At 40.3% G+C, this 21,879-nt stretch overlaps 1 protein-coding gene across 1 annotated transcript; it reads left to right on the top strand.

The window, feature by feature from the left end:
- The first annotated feature begins 725 nt into the window (after positions 1-725).
- Positions 726-21,669, top strand: kcnj19a (potassium inwardly rectifying channel subfamily J member 19a). The gene is made up of 3 exons (XM_085454835.1): positions 726-1,748; positions 15,710-15,926; positions 20,605-21,669. The coding sequence occupies exons 1-3, from the start codon at positions 1,083-1,085 to the stop codon at positions 21,267-21,269; spliced, it is 1,548 nt and encodes a 515-aa protein (XP_085310961.1). The 5' UTR covers positions 726-1,082; the 3' UTR covers positions 21,270-21,669.
- The last annotated feature ends 210 nt before the right edge of the window (positions 21,670-21,879 follow it).

Genomic DNA, 21,879 nt, shown 5'->3' with positions numbered 1-21,879 from the left:
ACTCAAAGTGTGATTATGCATTAGTTAATAATGATAATGGCACTTGCATGAAGTGCAGACCTTTTGTGGCTTTGATTAAAATGAGGCCAAAAGGGAACCAAGAATGGTCATCTCTCAAAATGTCCTAAACCCAATGTCTTCAGCATAAAAACTGACATTCAAGAAGAATATTTAACACATAAACCGCTACTCCATTTGTCTTTTAAGTTGCTCTTAATTTACTAATTATATCTCAGATTATTAGGTTTTTAGCAATTTGGCACAGGCTAGCAGAAGACCAAATATTATCAGCAGTTATGTTAGTGATACCCTAGCCCCCATGTTGCCCAGTCCACTAAAATAAATATGTATGTATGTTATCTATCCAGTAGATGGCACAATCTAACTTTAAAGCACAAAATGTCTCCAGTCTCTTTACTTTGTGTGGCTGTGTGTCTCAGTGCAGACGCAGGATAAGCAGCTGTAATATAAAAGCAATATGACTACTCAAAGGGAATCAATGAATAAATTAACCAAAGCTTTGATGAATATATCAATTAAGCCTCACACTGACTACCTGTATGAATGAACTGGACAGAAAAGAGTCAAACTGAACGCCTCCCTCCATCTCTCTCTTACACACAAACGCCTTCTTGTGTAACTCTATCCTCCTCTCTCCCTGCCCCTTCCCTCCCTCTCTTCACATCTCTCCCTCTTCCGTTTTTTTCCAATTCTTTACAGCCCACCAGAGGCTGTGAATGGTAGACAACTCATCGTATTTCGTTCCACTGGCGAGTATCACACCAGTTAGAGTGTGGGGAGGCTGAGCAGAGCGCACAGCTACAGTCAGCGATCCTCAGATGTCATGTAAAGTAACTGGCAGAACAGTGGAAATTTTTATCTGAGAGGATGATGACTGTGCTTTAAAAGCACTGAAATACGCACGATTCTTTTTTTTTTTTATTCATAGGATTTCATGTGCGCGCTAAAGTGGCCATGGCGCATTTTACGCACTACAGGTAACCAGTGTTTTGGAGGCCAAAACAACCAAAGCATGGATTAAACTGCAAGTATTTTCCCCCACTTTCTTCAGCAGAGCTGAAATGGCGGCACTTCGTAGAAAATTTGGCGAAGACTATCAGGTGGTTAACACAAATCGGGCTTCATCTTTTTCTGCTCCGGTCAAGAAAAAACGCCAGCGTTTCGTGGAGAAGAACGGTCGCTGCAATGTGCAGCACGGAAACCTCGGTGGAGAGACCAGCAGATACCTCTCTGACCTGTTCACCACTTTGGTAGACTTAAAGTGGCGATGGAACCTACTGATCTTCATCCTAACTTACACCATCGCATGGCTGGTCATGGCATCGATGTGGTGGGTCATTGCGTACATCAGAGGAGATTTAAATCATGGCCACGACTCATCCTACACCCCCTGTGTGGCCAATGTTTACAACTTCCCCTCAGCTTTTCTGTTCTTCATCGAGACTGAGGCCACAATTGGTTACGGCTACCGGTACATTACGGAGAAGTGCCCGGAAGGCATAATCCTTTTCTTGTTCCAATCGCTGCTGGGCTCCATAGTGGACGCTTTTCTCATCGGTTGTATGTTCATAAAAATGTCCCAACCCAAGAAACGCGCAGAAACGCTCATGTTCAGTCAGGACGCGGTGATTTCTCTGCGAGACGGCAAACTGTGCCTCATGTTCCGTGTGGGCAACCTACGGAACAGCCACATGGTGTCCGCACAGATCAGGTGCAAGCTTATAAAGGTAAGCTTAATATCGACACACTCGGCTAATAACATAATAATAAATTTAAAAAGAAGCTAAATCTGCAAGAGTAAGAGCAGTTCGTTTTAGACCACATCTCCTTTCATCAGTAAAGCAAATCATGACTTTGAAATAGATGCAATGTAGTTAACTTACACTAACTTGTTAGACTCCCTGCTGATACACTGGAGCTTCAGCAGCACTGCGTTATCTCATCAGCGTGGAGCACTTTCTTTGAAGGCTGGCATCCCGTGTTTTGTTTGTTTTTTACTTTCCTTAAGCTTCCACGGTCATTTATTTTAAGCGTGACTGCACACTTGAATGACAGCTTGCATCGCTGAATCTCTAACCTAAGCCCACGAGGCCAAAGACAAGCTGCAAATTGCTCAAGTATATAACAAGTATATATGGTGAAGCTGAGCAGCAGCCAGATGGGTGCCTCACAAACCACTGAAATAAGAGAGAAAAGACTGTGTTGTCATTGGGGGGGGGGGGGGGGGGGGGGGGGGGCTGCAGTGTGCATGGTCCCTACTGTGTCCAGCATCAGCTCCGCTTCAACTGGTGACACATGGGCAGATAGAAGTGTATCAGTAAGCAGATGTGACAGACAGATGCCCCTCCCCCTTGTGTTTGATAGAAAGTTAGACTCAGTGAATCAGTAGGGAGCTGAGATTGACACACCACAGCAGATCACTGGACTCAGTAAAACAATGCTCTGGAGAGAGAGTGTTAAGACATAAAAAGTATTTAAGGTGATGCATTTTTTTTTAAATTTCCTTTCTGAAATTTAAAAAGAGTTAGAAAGCACTGCAGTGTTTGAATTTAGCTGCAAAAAAAGAAGAAGAAGCTTATGCATTGTTGAAGTGGGTTTGTGCCATTTTGGCTTCAACTTAGCAGATTTTGGGAGAATACAGCTAATAAACCTCAAACTCTAAAAACAGGCAGCAATGCAGAAAATTGCCACAAACAGCACCAAGGTTGACAGGCCCCCCTGTGTTAATTATCGTAATAGAGCTCCATTCAGCCACATCCATGTTCAATGTGCAAAATGGGCCATAAAGAAGACAAACAGCATTAGAGAGGTGCTTGGAGCTTGTTTATATGTGTGTTCTCCTCCGCACAGCTACATCAAGCACAGCATTGGTCAGCTTAATGATGCATGCAGGCAAAGAGGGAGGCAGGGAGGACTGTGCTATTCCACAGTTACAAGCATGGAGAAAGTGAACAACCCCATAGGCAGAAAGTAAAATTGCACATGTTTGCGATGATTTCACTCGCCTACCTTGTAAGACTGAACCATAGGCTTCTCTCCACCTGCGTAATACACCAGTGATAGTGTGAACTGCAGTACATCAGTACACTGGAGCTCAGTGTTAAATTAAGTAAGTTGAAACTGAAGGCAATTTTTTTTAATAACATGGGTATCCAAAACTTAACAAACAGGAGTGTCAATGAGATTGGAACAGACATGAAATCACTAAAAAGAATGGAAACTCCTTTTTTAATTTTATTTTTTTTTTAAATGGAGCTGAGGTAAAACCCATTTGCTTCCTTTCCAGACTGCCAGAAATACAATCAGTATATATTCCAAGACCTATGCCAACCCCACATCCTCTTTACACTCCCCCTCTCTGTGAAATACAATAAATACAGCATCCACTGTGTGCTTCTTAGATTTTTTTTTTTATCATTTTTTGCTCAAGGGCTTTCTGGTCTAACCTTATTCTTTCGCTTCAAAGACTCTCTTACCAAGACAGAATATTTGTAGCAGCACTGCCAGAGTACACACACACAAAGAAAAAAAACTAACAGTCTGGTGAGTCAGTGCACAGACCACAAGCCTTGTTTAGGATTTACATACGTGTAAATATTTATCATCAAATACGATGCTGAATTAAACTACTGCCATAGTTGTATTGTTTTAAGTTGGATGCCTTTTAGTGCAGTCCCTGTGTAGAAATGTTGGTGGTGCTGTTGAACTACAGCCTTTTTTAAGTCTTGCCTCATCATAAGATACCCAAAGACATTAGTGGCAGTGGAATCATTTAACTTGTTTAGAAAGAGTTTAAAAGAGAGGCAGAGTTTAAGAAACTAAAGTGGAATACGCGAACAGCCCTCAAACTTCAGAAATCAAAACAAATGTTTTTACACTGCATCAAAATTCAACTTCAACTGTAAATCTCTATCATTTGAACTGCAAGCAGAAACATAGTTGTATCAGTGGGGTTCAAATACTAAAAACTATTGCAGATTTATCTGGAAAAGCTTTGGACATCTACACAAATCAACCCAGAAAGTTTGTGCCTGCAATACGATGTTCGTTACTCGTTAGTCTTTTGAACTGAGGCGTTTCCTCTTGCTTCTCATAAACTGTAACTTGCAAACTTATAAAGCATTCAACGCCTCATTTACATGCAGAGATGTAAATGAGCGGGTATTTTCTCCTGCTGCCACCAGTGTGGTTAAAGTAGTTCGTTTCCTTACTAAATCTTTTCATTGCGCAGTATTTCTTACCAAACTCATTAAAACAAAAAAAGAAGTGGGACACCACAGATGACAACGATCAGCTTTCCCTCCACTCTGCATGAAGCACTTTAGCCGAATTGAATTTGAAAACACCTGCGTAGCTCCATTTCCTGTGGGAATCAAAACAAGCATCAAACAAGATTTGAAGCTGAACCAACTCCTTCATCCAGCGCTGCAAGGCATTTTTTTAATGTCTTTAAACAGTGGTGGGTTGTACCAGCACATTTCTCAAGGTTTCTATTATATTAAATAGCATCTTCTCGTCTTTGTAGTGTTTGGAGAACAATTAAATAAGAGAATTTAGGTAAATCCACAGACTCAGTCTTCACTTTACTCTTAAATCATTCCACATTGAAAGTGCTTTTGTCAGCTCATTAAAATGAGAAAATAGAAGAATAAGAGAAAAGTCAGCATCAATAGCATTTTTTTATTTACTTCATCATTTAAATTTAGAACCATGCAACTGTAGGTCTGACTGTCAAAAGAACCATACATTTTAATAAAGATTTTTTTTTACCCTAGTGTTCTTATGCAATGCCTTTAATCACTTACCATAAATATTACACAGACAGTTTGATTTATTAGCCCAAAAATGAAAAAATATGAAGGTTACAACTGGGATTAATATGAAATAATAAAGAGAATATATATATATTTTTTAAATGTTGATTCAAATTAGTTATTTGTTGCCATTATTTATGCTACCAGTGAAGTCTGACAGAAATAAACACAATATAAATGCAGTGCAGGTAACACATTCAAATATCGTGTGCTGTGGCCGCTGCGCTGATGGTAGTAACATTACTTGTGCAAACTCTAAACGAACAAAAGCTGCCATCGTACTTTGAAATCAGAGTGACGGACAGACCAGCTGTGTCCCTGTCACTAGACAAAAATGTAAAAAAATTAAATAAAAAATGGACGTTGCTTCAGATGAAGGCTCAGACAAAAAGACAGTTCCTTTTTTTCCTGCCTTGTGTTTTCATGAGAGGAAATAAGATGCAAGAGAATGACGCAATTGACCGAAATGCGGATACAATCAAGGGAATTGGGCTGTACCCCTCATGCATATGTAAAAAGAAAGGTAGAGTAGCCTGTTGTCAGACTCCCCAGTTGTGAAAGAACAAACGTAAAGTAATAAGTAACCTTATTTCTGCTTTATTTCTTTGTCCTTTTGTACTCTGCCAACTAAAATACACTAAAAACCACACAGAAAAATCACATATCAGTCTGTCTCACCTCCTACTGGAATTCATGGACACACCGAGCCTTCATTTGAAAAGCGCCTTGGGCCATCAGCTCACACCTACGAGCAAAATTTTTGGTTTTCCCTCTCATTTTGGTCATGCCCAAGAAGCCAAAGAGAGGTTTGTGGCTCGTATTAGCAGAGGGGAACACTGCTCACTGCTTTCTTAAGCCAAGAAGAAATCGGCACCGCACTGAGGGACAATTTAGCACAATCTTTGTTAGATAAAGTCAAAAATCAACATTTAACACAGTGTGTTTGCGATGTTCAGACAGGAAGCAGCCTTGTGATTATCCTCTGCCATATATGCTGTTTCTCATCTCTTAAAAATTAGAATTTAAGGGATTCAGCTCAACTTGCAAAAAGTTATTGCTGTTGCTGCTGTGTTTGGAAAGAGCCCTGTAGTACTGCTGTGGATGATCACTGGACATGGAAAAAGGCCTTGAATCCCTGCATTATAAACGAAATAAGGAAAAGACTGACCAATGACAGCCAACATTTAAAGTCCCACCATAAGCAGCTGAAATGCAGCTTTGGAAGGCATCCACAGCAGCCTCAGAGGGCATCCTGGTGGAACATCCAAGCTGAAAATATGACTCTGGTGTAGCTGTGAGGGCGGGAGGCGGGTGTGAGTGTGCAGGACATTGATTGAAAGAGATGGTGAGCAGTGAAACAGCTGGGTAGAGCCTGGCAGATTTTTTTTCTTAATATTTTCACTGTATGAATGGTGCCTTCTATTTCAGAGATATACAAGGGAGTAAAATAGTCGTGGCTGCATATCTCCTCAGAGGATTGCACAGCAGGTTACACAGGCACTAGAACTGGAATTGATTTCCATTTTTTTTTTCTAATAAGAAAAGACTCAATTATACTATCAGGCTGCAGAGGGCTGGAAAAAACAGACCTCGAATCTCTGCATGTATTGATGAGCGAGTCCAAGAGCTGGAAAGTCTGCTCTGTTCATGTTTCTCGTGTGTTTGTATTCTATACTTAAATAATTCAGTCCACACAGGACAGAACATTCTGATGTAGGAGTGTGCATTCTCAAATATACATAAGAACAGATGTACAGCTTGGATTCCCAAGGTTTCTTTCTGAGGCATTTGCTATTAATCCGGATCTGTAATGTGAAGTTTTTCTTTCTTCTATCAGGGGTAAAGCACTGGACCATTATTTTTGCATAAATACAGCATCTTTAGGCTCCTAACAATACTAAAAGCATGAGCCTCGTTAAAGAATTTTCCACACAAGAAGAACTCACAGGGTGCACGGTGACAACAAACACACATTTTGGCCAAGAACATTGTGACACCATATCTGCCAAAGTCACAAAGTTGCCACATGGAGAATTGAATGGCTTTCCAACCTGGTCTCAGCGTTTCAAGCTACACCTAATCTTGTCTCATTTTAATTTTAGCGGAGCTTAAGCCTCTACAGCGACCTCATCAGTATGACTTTACATGCCTCTGTACTCAGGCAAATGTGGCAGGTTGTTACTTTCCAGTACGCTCTCTACTACTACTGCATATTTTCACGCACCGAGAAAGCAGCAAAGCATCCTTTGGTATTATCTCCACGTTAAGATTTAGCAATAAACTAATTATGAAGCCGTGTGCTGAGTCTAGTGTGGGAAGTTGGAGAAGAGGCGAGGTGTTGGAGCAGTGGAGGTCATGTTGTCTCGCTGTGTCTGACTTCACTGCCAGAGGCTTGAGATTGGATCCCAAAACTAATTAAAGTGAGCTATTTGTTAAACGGTGCACAGTGTACAGTAGAGCAGCCACATGCAGATGCAGCATAGAAATATAAATACCACTTTTTTGCAGGGAATGTTCAAAAACGTGAACATGTTTCAACAATCGCCCAAAATTAATCTCAACTCAGAAGATTTTTGGTTTTTGAGGGACTGCATGGGTGTACTACAATTCAACATTAATGGGTTACATGAGTCACAAAAGTGGCTCTTTCTTAATTTGGCTTAACCAACGTGCACCTCTAACCAGATTAAAATCAGGTGTAAGCGCCACATTTTCAATAACTAAAAGGAATTAATTTCCTAACAATATAATTTCTCATGCTTGTATGCAGAGCCCGTTAAGCTGTATGTTAATAATGCCACAAATGAAGCTGTGCAGTAAAGTTAGAGCAGCGCAAACGCACTGCTTATGTTGTCATGGCAATTTACACGGATTCACAATTAGCAGCGAAGCCCATCTTGCACTGCTGCAACTAATAGAACACAGATTAGAAGATTGATTAGTCTATTAGTATGTACTGCAGAGAATTTCCAATTAATAAAATTCATTTTACTTTGATCTCGTCCAAAACTAAACGGATTCCCACGTCTCCTTCATTAAAGGATAGTGTTAGACCTAAATATGCTTCTTTAAGTTTCATGTTTAACTGGCCCGAGCTTAAAGTTTATGGGCGCTAATGTGCACGTTAGAAATGAACGGCAGCATTAAGATTGCGTTTAGAGTAAAAATAAGACCATTAATTTACGAAATTTCAAGATTAACATCTTTCTGCCATCATTCATCTCCCCCTGTTGTGTAGAAGAGAGCCTCTATTAACTTTGTTGTACAGCCCTGAGTAGGTGTCATCTTTGGAAGCTTTTCAGTTGATCTGTGCACAATAGCTGGTCTCACATTATCAGGATGAGCCACATTTTTCTTGTGCCTCAAGACTCAATTATGTGTGTCCGATTAATGCGCCCATGTGTGTTTGAATAGCTTTCTTTCAGTTCTATTATGTAAAAAGTACACACAACAAAAATATGCAGTCTCAAAGAAAAGTAACCTGGACCTTACCCTCGGTAAAACATGTTAAATAGGAAAACTCTCCTCTTCTCAGTTGACATTTCCACACTCATAAAAGAGCACCTTTAGACAAACGTTCTCTAAAGTGGATAAATCCACCAAAAGCTGGTCTCACAATTCAATTGTGTAATTGTGTGCCTGCTCAGCTCAGTGAGGTTTCCCCTCTGAGCTCTTTCATTAACAGATCATGCAGAGGTGTATTAAACTGTATTTGATTATGATGTAAAAAGCGATTTACAGTAAAGCAGAAATGGCTGCTTGACTGGATAAAGGGAGCTTTTAGGCGAAGCAATGAAAGCTCTATGTAAGTGTTGTTCAGTTATATAAAAGGAGAAAAGTAACACATTTAAATAGAAAAAATGAAATCTTGAGTTGCTGTGGTAGGAACACATCTTGGTGACGATGGTGCAACAAAGGTTCTGCAGAGAAACTGAGCCGTCTTTTATGCTTTTACCAGAGGCTGGCTACATTAAGCGATTCTGCCTTTCAACAGCTGAAAGTGTAGGAAGATGCAGACATTCATTTTAAACCCGTTCGTAAGCAGTCTTAAACACAAGCAGTTGTTTGCAGTTGCAGTCTCGTTTGTAAGAGCAGAAGAACACCATGCAGTCTACCTCAGGTTGTTTCTCCCAATTAATTAAACTTGTGATTTAACTTTTCTAATTAATCTCACTCAGTCTTGGCTGAATTGGCTTGAATGAAATGTTAACCAAGGCTTTTCTAAATCTAATGATTAGGCTGTGCATAACTTGCAGCCTGAAAGCGCGCGTGATTTGGACGGATTGTCGGCCGGTCGATCTGATTGCCTATAAGCACCTCCACCTCCATCTCCACTGAAGCTGCTGATTGATGAGGGTCTGGCCGAGCAGGAGTGGAGTTGAGTAGGAAGACCAGGACCCTTTAGGTCTAATCAGTTTTATTTATCACCTGTCTTTATCCATGAGCATCATTCACACCACTGAGACACTTCCACTGCAAGCACAGAGGGGGAAAAAAAAAACGCCTCGCTTTTCTAATGATAATGAGTAGCTGAGTCGTTGATGGGCATGGTGAGCAATCAGACGTGACAGGTAAAAATTCAAAGAGAGATGTTTGTGTGCTCATCCAGTGCTTCTTCTCCCCAAAAATATTGTGGAGAAGAAATAAAAACAGTTCCTGTCTGACTATGTGAGAGCTTGGAGAGAAAAATCTGTTGATTGGTTGAAACAGCATGTCAGATTTACAGGAGGAAAAAAAAAGCAGACAAGCTCAGCTATCTCGGGATCTTTGTTCAAGAAGGAGTCTAGGAGAGTGCCAGGGGGCCTTTGTAAGAAGCTTTGCCTGTCAATGTTTGCATACAGTCATCCATCTTTTTAATCTTAAGCGACTAAGACAGAAAGTGAAAAGAAGAATTTCCCTAAGCTAACACGAGATAACCCTCAAAGGAGGAACAATGCCAAATAGTATTCAGTGGCCTGTAAGCACCTGACAAGTGAACAATGCCCGCTCGACACGAAAGTCATTCCCCGACATAAATCCAGACGAGCATCTCATTGATATTCACAGGAGATAGAAATAGAATGCAGTGTTTTCTGGCAATGCAAAACCTGTTTACTCGCACCTTATTCACAGTTTGCATCTGGGAGATAGGACAATATCACCGGCAGGTCAGGATGAAATCGGACTAGGACTAGTAACTGTAGCGCGGGGGGCGGGAAGTACAAAGAAGCACACTAAAAGAAAATTTTCATTAATTAAGCTTATTTTTGCAGCACTTCAAACTCAGCAGTAGCTACTTTATTATCTAGTAAAACGAATACAGATTCTAACAATAAATCATGTTTATAGACATGCTGTTTAATATGCACGGTTGTTTGGAGTTTGGATTAATGATTACCTGCTGCAACATTTTGAGATAATTCACACGAGGAAAAAAATGCAGAACCATCTCTGTGCACCGTCACATTAGCTAAGACTAATATGCAGTCTATGTGCATGCATCAGAAAAATTACCTGATGACATTTTGTTAAACTAGTCAGCATCAGTGTTTCAGATAAATGTGATGTATCGTCTTTGGATTATTTTATAAACAGTTTCTGCTTTTACTTTAGTTTTCCCATTCGGTATAATGCCTTGATTACCTACATTCACGTCATGCTCAGTTATAGCTTAACTAGGCTATTTTTAGGCTAGCTAACTTTAAACTTCATCACATTTAAAGAAGGCACCAAAAACCAAGAGAAACGCTCAAGCAAAGTGTATTTTATTCCATAAACTTTATACTATACATGAAAAAAGTGTGCTTATGTGTTTAAGCTCTCTTGAAGACATGTTCATCTAATGGCCCAGACACAGGAGAATAAAGAAGAGGACAGAAATTTCCTTTGTAGTTTTTAGATGATTCCAATTAATTTCTTCACATTTAGCAATCTAAAAGTACTACAGCAGCCACTTTCAATCGCAGTGTGGTTGCATAGGTCCCCTGGTAAAAGGTAGACTGTCTCCAAACAGTCGTGGTTGGATTGGGCCTGATTGTAGTCCCCTTTAGACTAATGAAGGTCTGCTAGTAATTGCTGATTTATAACAGACTGCAAACACTCTGCAAGCAATATATGTAATATGGGGACTCCACTCAACTGGTCGTATTCTAGTTATATTCTTACATGAAAGGAAAGCTGCTTGAGTTCCTGTCTGATTCTGCTGTTAAGATGATGTCCTGGAGCAATGACATCACTAATTTCTGTTTCAAATCTTTGAGATTCTGGCTGGACTCTGAATGTAAGCAGTCTATGTGTATCCAAATGGCAACAAAATTGCAACAGACATCAAGAAATTTGTAAATTTCCACCTATTTATCACTGTTATCACAAAAAATTTAATGGAATTGCAAACTTGACTCCTTCAACCAGGAATCTCTTATTAGCACTTTATTGCCATTTTAATGCACCACAGTTGCTTTAATGATGGCAACTGACTCTAAGTGGTCACAGACCCCATTTTTGAAGCAACCATTTCAAAGGAAACATGACTGCAAGTTCATTGCACAGAGTCACAATAAAGGTTGTTTGTGCTGTGGTCTCCAACTGCTGTTTTCTGTCGAGCACCTGTAGCAAGACCGGCATCAGCACATCACCTGGTCTGGTTTATTTCAAGGCCAAATAGCACATCATTATTTATTTCCCTGTTGTTAAGAAGTGGGGTGGCTGTAGCTCAGATGGTAGAGCAGGTCAGCAACTAACCGGAAGGTTGGTGGTTCAATCAAAAATATCCTTGGGCAAGATACTAACCCCATGTTGCTCTTCGATCCATCGGAGTGTGAATGTGCATGAATGTTAGATAGGGAGCACTTAACAGCTTAGAAAAAATGCTCGTGTGAATGGGTGTGATTGGGTGAATGAATTAGTTGTATAAAGCGCTTTGAGTGATCAGATAGAGTAGAAAAGCGTTATATTTGAACCAGTCCATTTACCATTTACCAGAAGTATTCCCTGAATGCTGAAACTTTCAGCAGCTGTCTGCTCTCAGATTTAGGGTTTAGGTTTACATATCTGCAACTTCAGCTACTTTTAGCTACATTCCAAACACTACAGCCCCTCTTCATCTCTCACTCCTTTTCTATTGCAAGTTGAAAGCAGAAAGCTTTCTCTTAGATAAGGCAAGGCAAGGCAAGTTTATTTGTATAGCACAATTCAACAACAAGGTGATTCAAAGTGCTTTACAGAGACATTAGAAACAAGAACAAATAAAAAGCATGATTTAAAATTGATTAAAACACGCAAATAAACTAACTAACTAATTAACAAATAAACAAACAAACAAACAAACAAACAAACAAAACAGTATATAAAATCAAAACAGATAAAATCAGAACAGTAGATAAAATCAGTAGTTAAATGTAAGTTTTGAAATTTAAGCTTAAAAGTGTGGATTTGGTGCTTTATTCAAATGCAGCTGAGAACAGGTGAGTCTTCAACCTGGATTTAAATAAACTGAGTGTTTCAGCTAATCTGAGGCTTTCTGGGAGTTTGTTCCAGATATAAGGAGCATAAAAGCTGAATGCAGCTTCTCCGTGTCTGGTTCTGACTCTGGGAACTGATAAGTGATAAGATAAGTGTTTAGGCTAAGCATGCAAATATATTTCAACAGCCGTGTCTTTAATTTAATGTGCGCTCTTCAATCAGCTGGTGACCAGTGGGCTGAAAACATCAACAATGAGTCTGCAGACTGGCTTTTTAACCAAATCATGGAGCAAGCATCTGCTTAACTAGCTAACTCCAGTGGATAATTTCTATTCTAGCCAGAGCAAAATTAGTGGTTACTCATTTGGGTCAGAGTAAAACAGAATGGCTTAGATCAGTAAACAGATGACCCAGCTAGGTTAGGGGTGTGTTAAGTAGCCTACAAATGGCCAATTTCCAGTTTCATTGGTGTTTCGGGCAGGGGTGAAAGAGGGGACTGTGTTTTAGTGAATAGTGTATTGATTATTATTAAGATTCACAACAAGAACAAAAGATCCAGAAATGGCAGAAAGCATTACAGAGAAGCTGGTGAGGCTGTGTGGTAGTCTGTGTGGGAGTTCATTATGAAGCTGCGTGGAGCTGAGGTGGAGGAGTAGTGTGTGCTGTTAGGTGGGTGGCTGGTGAGTGACGCATCCAAATAATTGGTTTGAGGTAAAACAATGACCCAAAAAAAGAGAGAAGAGTAGAGAAGGCAGGGTGTCATGTAAAAGAATCTAAAAATTAATCTGTGAAAAGAGTAAAATCATCTTTTTGCAGATTATTTTCTTTGGAGTTAATGACATTAATTTACTTTAAAAGGAGTTTAAGCATCTTTTTTTGATAACTGACTTTAACTGAGCTCCACGATGCCAAAGAAGATATTGTTCCTAATTATCTTAAATGTGGATTTTTGCCAAAATAATCTTTGATTCTCAAGACTTTTTTTTCCCCACCCACACCTGTTTTTATCTTCCCTTCCTACATTTTTTATAGCTATGAAAATATTTCACATTAATTATACAGGGTGGGCCATTTATATGGATACACCGTAATAAAATGGGAATGGTTGGTGATATTAAAGTCCTGTTTGTGGCACATTAGTATATGTGAGGGGGCAAACTCCACAAGATGGGTGGTGACCATGGTGGCCATTTAGAAGTCGGCCATCTTGGATACAACTTTTGTTTTTTCAATAGGAAGAGGGCCATGTGACACATCAAACTTATTGGTAATGTCACAAGAAAAACAATGGTGTTCTTGGTTTCAACGTAACTTTATTCTTTCATGAGTTATTTACAAGTTTCTCTTTGTTCACAGCCTTTGACATGTCGAAGAGGTTAACACGTGAGGAGCGGATCGAAATTGTGTTGATATCTGGTGAACGCAGTAACCGGGTCATTGCAGCAGATTTCAATGCAAGACACCCTGCGAGACCACTCATCTCCCATGCTACAGTTAGCAAACTGCTTGCTAAGTTTCATGAAACTGGTTCAGTGTTGGATTTGCCAAAATGTGGACAAGAAAACTGTCACTAATGAAGAAACATCAGTGGCTATCCTATTCAGCAAGAGCCCACAGCGTAGCACTTGCTGCATGTCACTGGAGAGTGGCATTAGTCGAACATCAGTGATGGTTTGGTGTGGTATATGGGGTACAACGATAGTGGGTCCATTCGTCATCAATGGAAACCTCAAGGCCACTGGATATTTGAAGTTGCTACATGATGATGTGTTTCCCTCTTTATGCACTGAAGCTGGCACGTTCCCTGAGTTTTTCCAGCAAGATGGTGCACCACCACATTATGGGTGCCAGGTCCGAGCATTCCTAGATGAACAGTTTCCTGGAAAGTGGATTGGTCGTCGTGGGCCAGTTGAATGGCCCCCAAGGTCTCCCGATCTGACCCCCTTAGACTTTTGTCTTTGGGGTCATCTGAAGGCAATTGTCTATGGTGTGAAGATACGAGATGTGCAGCACCTGAAACTACGGATACTGGATGCCTGTGCTGGCATTTCTCCTGCGGTGTTGCTATCAGTGTGTGAAGAGTGGGAGAAGAGGGTTGCATTGACAATCCAAGACAATGGTCAGCACATTGAACATGTTTTATAAGTGGCCAGAAACTTGTAAATACAGTAACTCATGAAAGAATAAAGTTACGTTGAAACCAAGCACACCATTGTTTTTCTTGTGACATTACCAATAAGTTTGATGTGTCACATGGCCCTCTTCCTATTGAAAAAACAAAAGTTGTATCCAAGATGGCCGACTTCTAAATGGCCACCATGGTCACCACCCATCTTGAGGAGTTTGCCCCCTCACATATACTAATGTGCCACAAACAGGACTTTAATATCACCAACCATTCCCATGTTATTGCGGTGTATCCATATAAATGGCCCACCCTGAAGCTTTTGAAAATCGGAAAGGCTTTTTGCAGCAGGATGTCAGAAAATGTCTTGAAATTTAAAAGACTTTGTAATAACAGGTGAAACAGACTGCTAATTGAGAAAATGTGAAGAGAAAAGGTGAACAGATTGATTAGACAGAATAAGACAGGAAAGAAGAAAATACATCCAGGACCCCGGTGCTGAGCTCTAACATCATCTGGGCAATTAAATGCTTCCGCACCAATTAACGCTCTGTGGGCAAGTCCTGTCCAAACACAGCTGTCTCATACGTCTGCCTGCAAGTTCTCCTAGAAATCAATGTGAAGCGCAAAGTCTGTGGACATGGCAAACAAGATAGCACAGAGAGAGAGTGAGGGATTATATATATAGAGTGAGAGAGTTATATATTTTAAGAGAAATGCATTTTCTCACCTTTTGACTCATGAAATTTTGGAACACTTATTAATTAGATGAAAGTAATAATATTTCTATAGTCTATCGGTCTGCTTTTAAAATATCAGTTGAGTCTGGACCACTATACTCGAATTAATTGATGTTATTTCAATCTGCTGTCCTTTAGATTTGAAGGTAGACATCAACTACAAAACCCAGCACAGGAGAAAGCAGGCAGCATTGAGAACAGCATGAAAGGAGTAGTTGGAGCAGAAGTGGGTTGCAAAGCAGTTTGCAGATGGGCAGAAAGTACAAGCATGCTAAAGCAGCTTAAATAGTTTTTCATATACAGCTCAATTACAAATGAGGTACTTAACTTGCCACACTTTTCCATTGGACTTGTAATACTGGGCATTTTAACATTGTCATAAAGTACCAAGTAGAATACAAAAATATTTCATTTATAGGTGGACAGAAGAACTCAATTGACTTTTTAAAGACTACATGAATGTAATTATCACTTCCCTGTCTCTTTCTTTTATTTTTGTATCTTTTTGTTTTGCTTTCTTTACACTTTCCTCTGTCTCCGTCTACTTATGTGTGACTTTTATCTTTCAGTCTCGTCAGACACCTGAGGGCGAGTTCCTGCCTCTGGACCAGTGCGAATTGGATGTAGGCTTTGGAACGGGTGCAGACCAGCTCTTTCTGGTATCCCCTCTCACCATTTGTCATGAAATTAATCCCAAGAGCCCCTTTTTTGACCTATCCCAGCGCTCTCTCATGAGTGAACAGTTTGAAATTGTCGTTATCCTCGAGGGCATCGTTGAAACTACCGGTGAGCAATCTTACGTCATTTCTTTAAACTGTGTCCTTCCCCATTCCCATTGTTTGTTTTCTCTCCCCGCTTTACTCACTCCCAATCTAAATGTAAAGTCCAACATTAATAACAAGCCACATAACGCTCCTATCAAATAGATACTCATAATCTGGAATCTAATTTCCCCACCTTCCCAGTTTGGCATATTTGAACAGCACAAGAACTGGAGAAACCAAGGATGACATCAACACATGAGAATGACGCACTGATTGAATTTCAAGGGATATTTTATTTCTGCAGAATTAGTTTATGTCTACTCTATGCATAATAAAACCCTGTGGTCATAGATGCGTGTGTCACTTTGATGAATGAGGTTTTAGTTGAAGTTCCACTCAATTTTTCACATGACATCTGAGCGCAGAAGTAATTCAGAGGGTGTGAGACACTGGTATAAAGCCGCTGCTGTACGCTACAGGCAGCCATGCTGGAGTACCCTCAGCAACAACACAGATCTCTCTGTTGCATATTTAACACAATGATTCATCCCAAAAGTCCAATACAAATAAATCCATCCTCCTCTTTTCTTTTCAGCCGTGCTTCTAGGCATCCCCCCATAACCCTGCCTGTGTCACTGTTGTAGGAGAAACCATGGAGCTGAATAGGCTTAGAGCAGAAGGGAAGGATCAGCGGGAAGTGAGAAGCCAGGCAGGCAACACGGCTGTGCTCTGTTGATAACACCATTAAATCAGGGTGCAGCTAGAAGTCTAGTGTCGCAGTGCACAGCACTCGGAGCTGAGGAGTAGAAGAGGAAAGCCCTGGAAGTGTCACCTACAATTGTCCACAATATGCTGTCAACTGTATGGAAAAGGAATGCTTAAAAATAATAACAATAATAAAAATAAGCATATTTTTAAAATGTCATTTCCGTATGTGCATCTTCACACTAACCCACATCCCATTACCCCAAACACATTAACAGCTTCCCGGTATATCCAGCTGCTGCTGACACAGCTGTTCAGCTTGTTGATCGTCTCTCCTACTCATTCACTTTGTTTCAACCAGACTTGACAGATTACCATGCAGTGGCTCTAATTCTTGTCAGTTTTAGTTTATGTCTTCAAGGCATTTTTTTTCTGTTTTCAACAATGTGACAAAACTACTTAATTTCATTGCTGATAAAAAAAATTCTGACAGCTAAAATCAATTCCAAGCTCTCGTTTATGTCTGATTTTAAACAACGAGTTATAGTTAGTTTCTTCTGTGTGGCAATAGAACAGGATCACATGGGTTGTCGCTTGAACCCAGCATCACACAAGATCCATGCTGGTGCTGACTTCTGGCAACCTAATGAGATGAAAACTGAGAATGGCAGAATTTGTTAGCTCTATATAAGAAACTATAAAACTAAAGGGCAGTCAACATGGCATAAGATTTTTTTTTTGTCCTTTTAATGGTATATTGACTTCATCTTTAGGCTGCCCCTTGACAATATGCAGATGACGTGCAACTATGTAAATTCGCTGACCCTAACATAACACTCAGCAAATGAAGTTGATGTACTCTCTAACCTCTGCCAGTGTCAGGAATTTTACATAAAGTCTTGATGTGCCGAGGGCTTTTATTTTTATGCAAAAAGCAGTAGACATTAACCAGAATACCTAAAGTATGCTTAAATGATGAACCTTAACTAGCATGCCTGTCAGACTCGACCCAAAAGCTTCCATTGCATTGATATTACTGTTGTCTTGTGCAACTATAATCAACTGAAGTTCAGTTTTTTACTGGTAAGAGTGGAGAAAATGCTGGAAAATTATCCTAAACTTGCAACTGCAATTAAAGCTGAGCCTTAAGGCAATTAGAAAAAAAATACAGAAATGGTGAAGAGTTTCTGTGGATGAAGATGAGTCGTGTGCCTGGAATAGCATCAGGTTATGACATAACACAGAACATATCATCCCTCAGAGGGACTGGATCAGACTCCTACTCTTTAGCCAACTGTAGTGTTTCACAGAAGAGCTCAGGTTGTAGCAAAGCCATTGGATCAGAAAAGAAACTCAAACTAAGTGATTATTGATCACGAATGACCTCCAACAAACATCCAAAAGTCAAGAAAATTACTTTACAAGCCTCAGGTCAAATGGAAAACGTGTACACAAAGCAGACGCACAGGCACCCCCATTACTAGAAATCTTTGCTTAATACATCATCTATAATTTAGGCCCTCCACCAGAGCATGATGAAAACTGATCCCAGTTTGCCAACAGATGATTTTCTTCTAGCTGGCCGAAGACTGAAGCTGCAATCAACACAGAGAGTTAAATAAAGACAAGTAAAGACAGAACACATGCCATGTTGTTTTGATGTAAGAGCATCACGATGATCAGATTTAAATGAGCAATTATCACAACCAGCTTTGCCTAAACCATCTGCCAACTTTAGCCACCATTAATGGAAGAAAATGTGAAAATAATTTACCAGATCAAGGAAAGATAAACTTACAAAGCTTATGAAATCCAGGAAAGAAATATATATATATATATATATATATATATATATATATATATATATATATATATATATATATTAGGGGTGCAACGATACACAAAATTCACGGTTCGGTTCGATACTTTGGTGTCACGGTTCGATATTTTTTCGATACAAAAAAAATGTTCATGCCGTTTTAATTTGTCATTTATTAAAATTATAAATATATATTTTAACTCAAAAGTACAGTTTTTAAATTTAACCCTAACCCTTGTGCGTGTTTTTTATTTTGACAGCGAATGCGCACCTGCGGACCACTTATGTGCAGCCCTGGTTATTTAGCTCATCATATTGCAGCCACAGAAATTATTTTGTCCATGAAACCATAAAGCTGCACTTTCTTTTTGCCTTATAGTCTGATTTGTCATAACTTTTCCGTTTTGTGGTAAGCTTTTCTTTGGCTGTCACTTCTTCACCCTGACCTGTCTTATTTGGCTCAGCAGAACTAAAATATATATCTGTCTGTGAAGGTTCTCAGTCATCCAGGTCATCGTAGTCAAATATAAATCTTGCTGCTTTTACACACGCACTCACATAAGCTCAGCGATTCTCTGCGCGATCAACCTCTCACATGTTTAAGCTGCGGGAGATTTCACTTGTCATGTTTGCATAGTAAGCTAACGATTAATAAGACGATGTCAGAGGAATTGGTGCGCAAATTATCATCACTCACAGATCAGTGCTGTCGCTCTCTATACACAGTTTGCGCGATTGCAAAGTGAAAGCAAAAAAACAAGCGCAAATTCAAACGCGATTTCAATATGTCACATATTGACAGTGGCTCACCGATGCCAATGACATAATTACCCAGCTACATTTCCGAAAGAATGCAAAAGCATTGACATATATTTTTCCTTCCTACAATAGCCCGACGGGCAGGGAAGAGATAGATTTTGGTAGCCCGACTGAAAAAATCGCTAGCCCCGGGACGTTGAGCTAGCGATATTGCGAGCCCTGTATCTGATTGAGGAATCACTCATCTTTGGAAAAGAGAGTTTATTACAGAGAGATGTCTCTTTCCAAAATAAAAGCTATACTATCCGCTTCTTCTGGGCTATATTCTCAGCAGCATATTAAACAGCTGTCTAAATGACTCGGCTAAAGTTAGTAGCATGCTTGCTTGTTTTTTGTCTGCTTCCACTTGTCTTTGCACTAGGATGATGTCGGCGTAAATGTGCAGTCATATTCGTTGTGTTCCCACTAGTGCTTTCAGGTTAATCTCGTTGAAATGACCTTAACGCCACAACACGGCAAATCTCCGTTAACGAGCTACCGCCGATCACCCGTGCATGGGGCTAGACGGCCAACACGTTAACGAGCTAACTGCGCTAACACACTAGTTCCCACCCATGTAATTGAGCATTGCATGGCACATCCAACATACTGTTTTACTTTAGTCCATGACTCGCTTACCTTCAGGGTCATACGTCACATGAAAACCAAAATAATTCCAAACGCCAGATCTGAATGAGAGTGGGGGAGGTCCATGATGTAAGGAGAGCTTAACTTCTGTCTCGCTAGCTTGCCCTGCGCTCTTCCTTCTGACGATGCTGTCTGTGTTGAGCGCTCAGTGAATCTGCGTTCGACTACTCCGCCTAGGCTGCACTGTCGACCCTAGGCGGAGTAGTCGAACGCAGATTCACTGAGCACTCAACACAGACAGCATCGTCAGAAGGAAAGTTGATAAAATAAATTACAAATTTTGTATTGTTCGATACATATGCGTACCGAACCGAAAGCACTGTATCGAACGGTTCAATATCGATACGAATATCGTTGCACCCCTAATATATATATATAATGATCTTCATCTCACATATTCCATTACAGTACATCAGTATTGGAACATGGCAAGCTTTGAAAATAAAAACATTAGGGTGTAAAAGCCTCTTGTTACTTTTATGAACTGGGAAATGCAATAGCCCTTTCATGTGGGTTTATTTTAAATCTTCTAGTACGTGACTAAACTGAACTGGATAATCACACAGAGCAAAGCATGAAGCTGTCATCACAAGAAATAAAGGAGAGAGAAAAGAGATAGCATGCAGTGATGCCGATCCTACAGATTCCTCGTTATCAGCCTATAATTGTTTTGCTGAAACCCCATTTAATAGCAGTTATTAAAATTATTACTGCCGTCACTCTCTTCTAGGTATGACATGCCAGGCAAGAACGTCATACACTGAGGATGAGGTTTTATGGGGCCATCGTTTCCTACCAGTAATGTCCCTGGAAGAGGGTTTTTTCAGGGTCGACTACTCTCAGTTCCACAGCACGTTCGAGGTGCCGACACCACCGTACAGTGTCAAGGAGCATGAAGAGAAGAATTCTCTCCCATCGCCTCTGTCTACTCCTACCCCCGCACTGACTGAGAGCCACGGTGCCCGACGTGACCGCGTGTTTTCTGTGGATTGTATTAACACTACTGAGGAAAGGGGCCATCATGTAGGGACTGGGGTTCGACTTCCAAGCAAATTGCAGAGGATGAGTTCATCGGGGAAGGAGGACCTTCAGAGGAAAGTGCTTATGCTTAGCTCCCAGCACTCAGAGAAGGCCTGCAGCACCGGAGACCTCCCCCTAAAGCTGCAACGTCTCAGTTCCTCACCTGGCCCCGAGGCAGCAAATCGTCTAGGGTTAAAGTCTCTCAAGGTGGGCTTTGAACCCATGACCCAGTCAACTGGAGACCTGTACCAACACAGCCTGCCATCCACGCTGTCCCCTGCTCCGGTTCCCATGCACAGCCCACTTCTTTCAGCCGGTGGGAGGTTGGAGGATAACTTGCCACCAAAGCTAAGGAAGATGAATGCCGACCGCTGAAATCCAGACAGTCCTGGACTATAACAACATACAGACAGTGACCTCTGACCACAAACACATGAAAAGAAGAGTCAAAGATGTACTTTACCCTTGGAGGCTTTGATTAAAACAAAAAAACAAGAGGTTTATTCATTTTTATTTCTTGAGACTAAATCTTTACTGGAATTACTGTGATTTTGTGCTTAGCAGAGGCTATGCTATTATTAATTTACGCTTTGGTACACAAAACCAGAAAACACAAACTTTGAGCTTAAAGCAAACTTGATTATTCTGCAAGAGTTGTGCATGTATACACTAAATCCATTGTTTAATGTATGCACCACTACACTTAACTGTCAATCTTAGTTTTATCTAAATATAAATTATATTAAGATGATAATAAATGCTGTTTGATCTTTCTCTTTATTGTGTTTTTATTACCGCCCCCCCAGAATTTATTATGTTTACATTAAAATTTTTAGTGCTGCAATTCTGCCAAATATCAATAAGTAATCCAGCAGTGCGATGCAATTGTAGCTTTAATAGGCTGTTGTTAATGCCCGTAATTTTACCACATTGGCAAGCGACACTATGCAGGAACAATCCCATAACTCCGTGGTGCAGTAAGTGG

Source organism: Copadichromis virginalis, linkage group LG4 (assembly GCF_057382275.1).
Source record: "Copadichromis virginalis isolate Kocher_CV1m ecotype Utaka linkage group LG4, C_Virginalis_male_GT1.1, whole genome shotgun sequence".
Taxonomy (NCBI): domain Eukaryota; kingdom Metazoa; phylum Chordata; class Actinopteri; order Cichliformes; family Cichlidae; genus Copadichromis; species Copadichromis virginalis.
The sequence above is the reverse complement of the archived record's forward strand: the minus strand, read 5'-3'. Positions and strand labels throughout refer to the sequence as shown.